General features: G+C 56.1%; 1 protein-coding gene across 1 annotated transcript; it reads right to left on the bottom strand.

Moving 5' to 3' along the window:
- Positions 1 to 949: 949 nt before the first annotated feature.
- Positions 950 to 10,069, bottom strand: CA7 (carbonic anhydrase 7). Its single transcript, XM_070770720.1, has 7 exons — positions 9,952 to 10,069; positions 7,207 to 7,404; positions 4,114 to 4,232; positions 3,057 to 3,152; positions 2,891 to 2,953; positions 2,234 to 2,389; positions 950 to 1,727 (listed from the first exon to the last, which is right to left on the bottom strand). Exons 1-7 carry the CDS (start codon positions 9,989 to 9,991, stop codon positions 1,605 to 1,607), a joined length of 795 nt encoding a protein of 264 aa, XP_070626821.1. The 5' UTR covers positions 9,992 to 10,069; the 3' UTR covers positions 950 to 1,604.

Raw genomic sequence — 10,069 nt, 5'->3', positions numbered from 1 at the left:
CCTGAGGGTGCATGCCCCTTTACATTTTGCACCCTGAGAGATCACTTATCCCACCCCAAGCCCACCCTGCCTCAGACTCCTCAGACCCTCCACCTGCCCCCCTCACCTTTCCAAACACTCATTAAGTGTCTCAGACCCCACTCTGTGGCTTTCCCCCTCAGCAGCATCTCTCCAGGGTTGTGCCCTGGTTCTGGGCTGGATCCCTCACTGAGTACCCTCTTCCTCCAGCCCCTCAGCCTCACCTACCACCTTGAATGAAGATGCTCCAAACCTCCCTCCACCCTCTACCTCTCTTCTTGGCTCAGACCCCAACACCTCACTCCTTCCTAGCACTCCTCTCCAGGGCCCCACAAATGCTGTTTGTCCCTCCTGGTCCCCTCTTGCCCAGGCTTTCCTGTCACCTCTCTCTACCCAGGGACATACTCTGCACTCCCCCTCCCCCCTCCCTCATTAATAGATAAATGCTATCTAAATCTCTCTCATTCAGCCCCCTGCTCCCAGCCTCCACCGCCCTGTATTCTTTCTCCTGGCCGCTGACCACCATCTCCCCCTGCTGCCACTCCTGCCTGCCCCCCAACACTCCCCAGGGATCTCCACCTTTGCACATCTGGCCTCATCTTCCCTTTACTCCAGATCCTTCCTGACTCCACTAGCCTTGGAGACAGTCCCAGGCCCTCCCCCAGGGCTCCAGCCCCACTGGTGCTTCTCCACTCCACAGACACCCTGGGCTCTCACCTGGGAGCTGGCACCCCTGCTCTTTCTGCTCAAACACACTGTTCCCATCTCTCTGCCTTGGAACACTGGTTGGAATTTAATCCCTTCACCAGATGAAGATATCGCAGTTTGAGCTCAGTGCCCATGGCCTCTCAACATCCCATGCTTGACTCATCACCATGGCCTCTCCAATGTCCAGAACAGTACTTGATAGAAAACAGGCACTCAATGGGTATTTGTTGCATGAATGATTGAATTTATTAATCAGTGCATGGAGGGATTGTCATGTAGGTGGCTTTGGTGGCTGGGTGGGGATGAAGGGAGATACTACATAAGCTGTAACCAGTGCCTGCCTATGGCAGCAGGTGGCTGGAGGGAGAAGGCCACGTCACCCGCAGCAGGCTGAGTCCCAGTTTTAATGGCCTGGCAGTGAGGTGCGTGCATGGCGGAGGCCCGCAGAAGAGGTAATGCTGAGAGGGCAGCTCTGCCCACTCTTCTAATTATTGCTTGAGTCTTTCCAGGAGTGCCAGCTGCTTGCCCCAGAGAGTTTGGTCTCATCCGTCACAGTGTGAGCTCGGGGTAGGGCTGCTGCCACTGCCAGTGGGGAAGACAAGAGGAGGTTCCCAGGGGCCTTTGGGTCTTGGAGAGCAGAGGCAGCCTCAGGCTTGGACCACACTCGGCTTAGGTCCCTTCCTGTCCCCAGGGCTGCTGAAAGGTGTCCCCCGACTTGAGGGTCCTGTCAAGAAGCCTCCAGCGTGGCCAAGGAGCAAGCCAACTGAAGGAGGGTCCACAGCAACCCCAGGCAGGGAGCCTCGGATGGTTTGGTGTCTGCTGACATGGAAGCCCTTGGGAAGATGGTGCCCCGGTGACTGGCTGGGCAGGTAGACAGCTCAGGCCCGGAAAGAGGCCTTGACCACACGGCCCTTCAGTGGCTGTGGCGGCCGGAAGTTGTTCACCATGTGGATCCTCTCATCCTCCTCTGAGGTGAAAAGCAGGCTCCGGAATTTCTCCATCTTAAGGCAGAAGAGATGCTCAGGGCAGAGTAGGGTAGCTGTGGTCCCCTCTGACCCCAGACAGACACATCATCTGGCATACCCTGCCCAGCCAGCTCTGCCCCTCTCTCCTCCTGTTCCTAGGGCTTGTCCCTACTTCTCCCCACTCGTTTCATGTTTGGGACCCCCAAGCTCAGTGACTTATTCACTAAAGAGCCTCTGAACCTGGGTCCTGCTCGTGTAGCTCCAGTCCCAATCTTCGCTCTAGCTAAGAATCGTCCGCAAATGCAGCATTCAGGTTCTAGCATGCTAGGGGCGGTCCCAGGATCCAGGGATCGCTCCTTCTAGCCTGTGTCCAGGTCCTAATGACTAACAACCAAGCTGACCCCCACCCAAGAATCTGAACATGTATTAGCAAAAAATAGGAACCTTGACGGTGGGACCGCAGGCTGTGGGCTGCTATGGTCATGCTGCCCAGGTGTGCCTGAATGTCACCTCCCTCCATCTGCTCCTCTGGGAGGACTCACCTGCCTCTCAGAGATACGGATGGGCTCCCGGAGCACAATCCAGGTGACGCTCTCGCTCAGCGGTGGCGTCGTCAGGGACCCGGGATAGGTCCAGTAGTGCCGGCTGGCAGGCAGGAGGCACTTGGGGTTGAAGCAGCTGAACTGGGCCTTGGTGCCCTGGGCCAGGGTGGGGGACCCAGGAATCAGCATAGACCTCCCACCAGGATGAGAGCAGCACCCTCCCACCCATTTCTGTCAATAGGATTTAGGCTTATATGGCCCACTGATGCAAACTGTGGGCAAATGTCTGTGATCCCAGAGGCCATCACCCATCCTTTTGCATTAGAAAGCTGTGGCTCCTAAAGCTCTCAGGGCACCATGTTCTCTCCTTTGCCCTTGACAAACCTTAGTGGTGCTGCCTGTCGGAGGACCATTAATGGGATAAGCATCTTATGAATCCTATACCCAACCAGACAGCACTCTGGGCACACAGCGGGGCCATGGACACTGATGATGAGGAGTCAGTCGCAGCGCCCCACAGCTGCGGACCTGCACCCTTCACCTCTGCAAGGGTCTGCTGCAGGATGGAGGAGTGGGAGGGCCCACTCCATGATCTAGCCTGGCCCTCTCTCCCCTCCCAGGCTGCTCTGGATCAAGGACACCGACCCCTGGTCTCACCTTAAACCGAACCATGTAGAGCGCATCTGTCAGACGGTTCATGCTGGGGTGCTCGTCCCCCGTCTGTCAGAGAGAAGGCAGCGTGAGCCCAGAATTCACTATGTTCTGGGACTAGGGGTGGCACCAGGCCTCCCATGGCCCTCTGGGCCCCAGGTAATCCCCTTACCTCCAGGAAGACACCGACCACAGCCAGGCCATCGGGCGCCGAGGCCGCCTCCCCAAAGGTGCTGTACTTCTTGGCGTTCCAATGAACAAGGTGCAGCTACAGGGCAACAACAGGCCAGGCCAGTGCGTAGTACCTCCCAGGGTCCGTGAGAGCTCAGGGCTAGGTTTCCCTCACTCCCACAGGACTCCTGGCCCCCTGCAGGAGGGGCTCCTCTGGGAGCCATGGGTCAAGATAGCATTAACCCTGTTCTAGGTCTGATCCTTTCCTGAGCCCCAAGGGACCAAAGAGCTCAGGCCCTGCCCTCCATGAACTGTGCAATAGATAATGACCATCTAATGTGACACCTCCCTGAGGAAGTGGACCCTGCAGCTGAGGCCAAAGAATCAGAAAAAGGTTACCCAATGGAACTCTCCAGGCAAGGTATTTCAGGCAGAAAGAACAGCATAGGTAAATGCCTAGAGGTATGAAAGAGCCAAGCTTTCCAGGTGGCTCAGTGGTAAAGAATTCGCCTGCCAATGCAGGAGACACAGGAGATGTGGGTTCGATCCCTGGGTCCAGGAGATCCCCTGGAGAAGGAAATGGCAACCCACTCCAGTATTCTTGCCTGGAGAATCCCATGGACAGAGGAGGCTGCCAAACTATAGTCGACGGGGTTGCAAAAGAGTAGGACAAGACTTAGTGACTAAACAATAACAATAGCAACATGAAAGAGCCAGGTGTGGGCAGGGATTCATTACATGTAGGTCAGTACGAGAAAAGGTCAAGGTGAGATGAGGCCAGGCAAAGCCAGGTCACGCAGGCTCTTGAATGCCAGGCTTAATCCTTGAAGGGCTGTTGCAAGGCTGTGATGGGACTGGATCTGCCCTTCAGAAAATTCCTTCTGGACACACAGATCAGCACAACAGTGGGCCAACTTCAGGTGGAAGACCCTGTGCTGAGGGTGGGTGGAGGTCCCCTAGGGACTTCACTCCCTCCAGTGCCCCACACTGGGCACCTAGCAAACCCCTGACTCCCCAGTGCCCCACTCCCTCCCCCATCAGGCAGAGGAGGGTCTTACCTCGCTGGGGAATGACTTGCCATCCACCGTGTGCTCCGAGCCCACACCGTGCTTCTTGCCCCAGTGGAAATGGAACTGCTTAAGCCGGTAGGGCCCATCCAGGGGGCCCCCAGACACCACTGCGGGGAGAAGGGGGACCTGTAGCAATAGCTGTGAGAGACCCCACTAGCATCAGGCGGCAGTACTAGCATCAGGGCAGTGCCCAGAAGGGAGATAAACTTTTCATTTGGAACATTCCTGGGGCTAAATGGACTTGGATCAGTCCCCACGCAGTTCCCTATGCCCTTGACTGGGCCAGGGCAGAAATCCTGGAGGCCTGTAGGTGACAGAGGAGTCTGGTACTGACAGGGTACATCCTTCCATCAGGCTGTCCTCCCCACTCCTGCCCACTTTCCAGTGGAAGCTAGGATGTTGCTTCTCAGACCCCCTTCACCACTAACGGTAGATGTCCCATGCCTGCAGCCCTGACTCAGAGCTGGGTCAGAAGGATTCTCTTTCTTTAGTCTTCATGGTAACTCAGGACAGAACCTATTATTATTCCTATTGTATAAAGGAGGAACCGAGAGACAGAGAGGGCAAGGTCTTTGCCCAAGGTCACACACAGCAAGGCACTGAGCTAAGATATAAGCCCACGTCTACTTCATGTAAGTCCAGAGCCCAAGGCCCTAATCACCAGGCTGTGTTGCCTGCCCAGAACTTGGTGGCTCCCCAGGACCTGATGTCCAGAGGCCAGCTCCTGAGGATCCCTACTCCAAGGGTCAGGCCCCTGTCTTGTCCAGAGTCCCGCCCTCATGGCCTCTTTGGCAGGGGCAATTTATGCTGGTTTTGTGACTTTCCTACTCTGATACCCAGTGAGCAGAGGCCACACACAAGGCTTCCTGGGACTGATAGAATTTCTAGCTGAAATAGATCTAGCAGTGGAGGGAGCCCCCGCCAGGCCTGAATGTGAGCTCCTGGATCAGGTGACGGCCCTGGGCTCAGAGTTCCACTAGGCCCCTCCAGGATGGGTGACTAGGGCGGGGCCCTGACCCCTGTGGGCCCCTCGAGGAGGAGGATAATGGGACAGCCCAGAGGCCCCGTCTCACTGTCCTGCCTCACCTGAGCAGCAGGTCTGTCCATGGCAATGCTGGGTGGTTAACTGAGCCTGAAGATGGTGGCTCTGGGTTGAGGCCCGGTGAGGATGCCTCCATCCTGGGGAGGGCCTACAGACTGAGCTTCTGATATGGACTGTGGAGGCTCACTCTTCCAAGCATGCCCAACCTGGGACTCCATAGTGTAACCTCTTAAACAGTGACCTCCCTCTCTAACCCTTGAGCTTGGCTTCCTCGCCTACTCTCTGCATCCTGACCACAGAATACACTGCCATTCTCGGTGTACTTACTGTGTGTTCAGGCACTCTGCAGACATCAACCCCCACAGTGGCCTAGAGGGGGACACATTGTTACCCCCCTGGCCAGATGTGGCACAGAGGCTCGAAAAGGTAGATCTCTTGCCCAAGGTCACACAGCTGGGAAGTGGCAGAGCCCCAACTCTCTCACTCCTAAGCCTACTTTCTTTCCACTGGGCCCCTAACCCCTCAGGCCTGGGCATTCTATTAAGAAGGGAACCCCAGCCAGGCTAGAAAGTAAGCCCCTGGATCCGTAGTCCAGAGGAATGCTCCCTTGCAAGAGTGGCCTTCACTGAGCTACTTATGTCTGAATCGAGCCCTCAGTGCCCTCTGAAGGTTATTCTGAAGGTCCAGTCACTTGAAAACTACTCCTTCACAAACTGTGATCCTTGGTGCTTCCCTGGTGGCTTAGCGGTAAACAATCTGCCAATGCAGGAGATGCAGATTCGATCCCTGGGTTGGGAAGATTCCCTGGAGAAAGAAATGGCAACCCACTCCAGTATTCTTGCCTGGGAAATCCCAAAGGACAGAGGAGCCTGGCGGGCTACATTCCACAGGGTCGCTAAGAGTTGGACACGACTTAGTGACTAAACAACAACAACAATGCCATCAAGAGCCCCATGTCCCTCCCCAAAGTTCTGGGCGAGAGCCTTTTACTTAGAATTCAGTACCAGGAATGCTGTGTCTCTCTTCCGAGGATCTGCTGAATTTCCTCCCTTCTGCAGCAAGAATTATAACTGATCCTCTTTCCCTTTTTTCCTAGCCTACCAGAGAACTCGGGATTAAGCAAATAAGATCATTCCCATCTGGCTTTCCTCCTCTTGTCTGCCTTTTGATCCTCTATTTGAAACTTGAGTTCCCCTGAGTACTTTCATTGCATGTATGGGGGGCAGAGGTCGGAGACAGAGGGGCAGAGTACCAGTCACTTCCTTATGTAAGGAACTTTAGCAGGTTCCCTCCTTGTCCCCCTCGACCCCTCACAGGCCTGGTCATAAGGACAAAAATCCCTATACTAAGGAGTACTCCCAAGCCTTCTGTCTAGGAATTTATCATGGAGGAACCCTCTAATCCCAGGGCAAAGAGACCCTGGAAGGAGCTGCCACAAGTTCCCACTGGGCTCCCTTTGGTCCAAGGTAGTTGGGATTTGAGGCTATAGGTGGGCTGGAGACTTCGGAGTAGGACCAGGTAGGTTCTGGCCCTCCCCAGCTTACTAAGTTTCTGCTAGCCCATCTTAGAGGTAGGTTCTTAAGAGGAATAAACCAACTGCCTATGACCTTAACAAGTGGCCTGGCATGCAGAACATTTTAGCTCCATTCTCTTTCTGCTGGGATTAACCAGATCACACACAGAGGAGGGTTTGGCCTTAGGCCACACAGCAGGTCAGTGATGGGGCAGGGAGTGGAAACAAGCCCGACCTCAAGAACTGAATGAAAGAGAAGAAAGAGAATTAGTATTTCTTGTGCATCTACTACATGCCAGCACTACAGACATCACTCCAGGTTTTTCATTTTTTTCTCTCTGTGACCCCAAGGAGGGAAACAGGGTCTTAATGTCCCCCATTTTATGCATCAGGAGACTGAGGCTTCACAGCTGGTACAAAGTGGAGCCTTCCTTTCCCAGTATAGCGTTCTGCCCTTCTTGAGCCTGCCCCAATCAGGTTAGGATCCCAGGGAGAAGAGTGGTAGTGGCTGGCAGGGACCACTTACCAGTTCGGTCATCACTGTCATTGAAGTCCACTTGGACAGAGTGGCCATTGTTGGCGATGCTGAGGGATGTGCAGGACTCATAGGAAATCTCCAGTGGCTTCAGGCTGGGCGAGTACACAGCCTGGCTAGATACGATATTGATTGGTGACTGGCGGTCTCCCTGGGCAATGGGATACAGCTTGTGCCAGTGTGAGGGGCCTGCAGATGGCGGGGAGAGGGCAAGGATTCAGGCCAGCCTGGATCTCAGGGCTGTAGACGAGGGCATCTGTGGGGGATGGTCTCCGTGCTATATCCTTTCAGAGGTCAGCCTCTGCTATGGAGTCGCATGGTCTGGAGCATCACTCCCAGCTCTGCCACTTCCCCTCTTAGCCTCCATCTTCTTGTCTGTGAAATGACCTCTCCAAAGCTCTCTACTCATAGCTGATAGGAGATCCAGAGAGCTAACGTGAGGAAGGGAGCGCACAAAAGCTACAGTCTCAGGGGCAGTTTGGGGTAGCAAGTCCTCCCCAACACCCAGCATATGTTTAGAGAGGTCCCCAGGGCCTTGAGGTCCCTGACCCTACCCTACCGAGTGCCTGGCTTCTTCTTGCATCTGACCAAGTTCCAGGCGGTATTCATAATAACAATAACAAAAGCTCACATCAACTTCACTTTGGCTCTATGACATGCATTTGCTTCTCATAATAGCCTTGTCAAGTAGAGACAAGTGTGATTCCCATTTCACAGATGAGGGCACTGAGGGTCACTTGTGCACGTGTGCATGCACACTTGGGTACAGGAGTAAACACACAGTGTGTGCATGCCTTGCCCCCAGCTGCCCTCCCTGGGCATGTGCAGGTCCAGGGAGATTTTCATGTGCGCAAACATATGTGCACAGTGGCCTGAGTTCACCGCATCCAGAGCGGGCAGGCCCGGTAACACATGTGTACAAGTGTGCAGCCCTTCCAAGTATCTCTGACACACACATAGGCATCCTCACACAGAGATAACCCTGTTGCAAACCCGGGTCTGCACTAAGAGACTACAGCAAAACACATGCTCATGCACACACATGCACACCTGTGTGCACACCCACGAGCACCCACCACCTGCCTCCCATAGATTCCATCTGCAGCCGAAAGGCTCGGCATCTCCCTGGGGAACATCCTGAGATGCAGCCTATTTTTAGAGCCACTGCCGGCTGGTGCTTCTCCCCGTTTTTGGCTTCTTAAGTTTTCCTGAGAAAACAGCAGCAGGTGCCGACAGAGCTGTGTCCCCAGTGGATGACTCAGAAGCGTGGCCCAGACCCACTGTGGGTTATTTTTGAAGTCCTGTGAGCATGCCTCATGCCGGCACCTCCATCCTCTGTCCTTCCCGCCCTCACTGTCCCTAGGGTGGGTGACCCAGGACTGGGTGAGGCACAGCAGCTTCAGGGAGGCCAGCTACAGGGCAGAGCTAATGTGATACTGGACATTCAGTGCTGGCGGTCAGGACTAGCAAGAAGGCTAGAGTCAGTGGACTTTGACTCTGGGGAAGGCATCCAGAAGCTGGCTGGGAGCAGAAGCTGGGCGTGGGGGAATCTTCTAGGAGGGTCCTGTCAACCTGCCCCTCTCTGCCTCTCTCTGCATCTCTGCGCATCTCTCTTGCCTTTTTCTGAAAATCTCTTTCTAGCTTTCACATGTCCAAACAGGGTTTTCCCCTTCAAAATATGCTCCTGTGTGCTTGGGACCTCAGAGTGGAGGCAAAGACCCCACAGCACCTCCCTAACTTTCTCTGGCCCAATTGTAACCTCCAGACCCCCAGACTTGGTACCCAGGACCCCCATCCACCCCTCACAGAGTGCCTGCCTCTCTGTAGATAAGTAGGGATGGGGGTGTTCCTCCCACCAGCACTCCCCTTCTCCCCACCCCCACCTGCCTTGCCTGGGTTTCCTCTGGATCTTGGTTCCTCGGGGAAAGCTAAGAACCCTTATTCCACATCCCCACCCCAGCTTGGTAAGAAATAGCCTCAAAGGAACTGCCCTGCCGCAGACCCACACTGAAGCGGTCTGGCTCTTACCGTCTGCCTCTTCTCTCTTTCTCTGCGTCTTAAGGAGGAAACTGAGGCAGGATCGATGAGCTATTCTCCGGGTCAGACCAGGAAGCTGATGTGGGCCACCGGCTCCCTTGTCTCACACCGGGACGTGCTCAGACACCCTGCCAGAGGCAGACACGCAGACACATCCATGCGCCCTTAGATGCTCCCTTCCTTCACATACCTGCCGACTCGAAAGCTTGGACACTTCGACGGGCAAACTCTGCCGGGGACACCGCGCCCTTGCCCACGCGGAGCCCAGCTCCGGGGAGGTCACTGCACACCAGCCGTGCGCGCTCCCCTCACATACACCGCGCAACGCGCTGCGTTCAGCCCGCCCCCAGCTGCCCTGGGCTACCTCCACCCGCTGCGCACTCCAGCGGGGGATGAGAGAGTGAGTGTCCGGCCCAGGTCCCAGCGAGCTGGGTCGTCAGGGGCTGCGCGGAGGAGGAGGCAGGACGCGCTTGGCCGCGGGTGGCTAGCTGGCGGCGGGGCCGGACGGAGAGCGGCGCGCACTTTGCGCCAGGTGCGGGGGAGCCAGGGCTCTGACCCGGCGGGTGGGCCGGGCTCTGGGGGCTGGATGGGAGAAGGGTCCCCGTCTCGCCTGGAGGATAGGGGGCTTGCAGGTCCCGCTGGGTGGGAGGGTCAGGGGCGAGTCCCAGTGGATGGGGGCTGGCTGGGGTTTATGCCTACCGTCGTTCTGGCCGTAGCCCCAGCCGTGGTGGCCGGTCATGCCGCTGCCGTCACCTGCCGGCTCGGCTCAGTTCTGCTCGCTCGGGCTGCGGCTCCGGCCCCGCTCGCTGCTGCGGAG

This window comes from Bos indicus, chromosome 18 (genome assembly GCF_029378745.1).
Source record: "Bos indicus isolate NIAB-ARS_2022 breed Sahiwal x Tharparkar chromosome 18, NIAB-ARS_B.indTharparkar_mat_pri_1.0, whole genome shotgun sequence".
NCBI classification, from domain to species: Eukaryota; Metazoa; Chordata; class Mammalia; order Artiodactyla; family Bovidae; genus Bos; species Bos indicus.
This window is presented reverse-complemented; position numbering and strand designations above follow the sequence as displayed.

What these genes read in the sequence shown, in the direction of transcription:
- CA7 (XM_070770720.1), bottom strand. Translation starts at nt 9,991, where the DNA reads ATGACCGGCCACCACGGCTGGGGCTACGGCCAGAACGACG. An exon ending in TGACAGTGATGACCGAACTG is followed by an intron (nt 4,233 to 7,206) that starts GTAAGTGGTCCC and finishes TTCTCCCCGCAG; the next exon opens with TGGTGTCTGGGGGCCCCCTG. An exon ending in TGGTCGGTGTCTTCCTGGAG is followed by an intron (nt 2,954 to 3,056) that starts GTAAGGGGATTA and finishes TCTCTCTGACAG; the next exon opens with ACGGGGGACGAGCACCCCAG.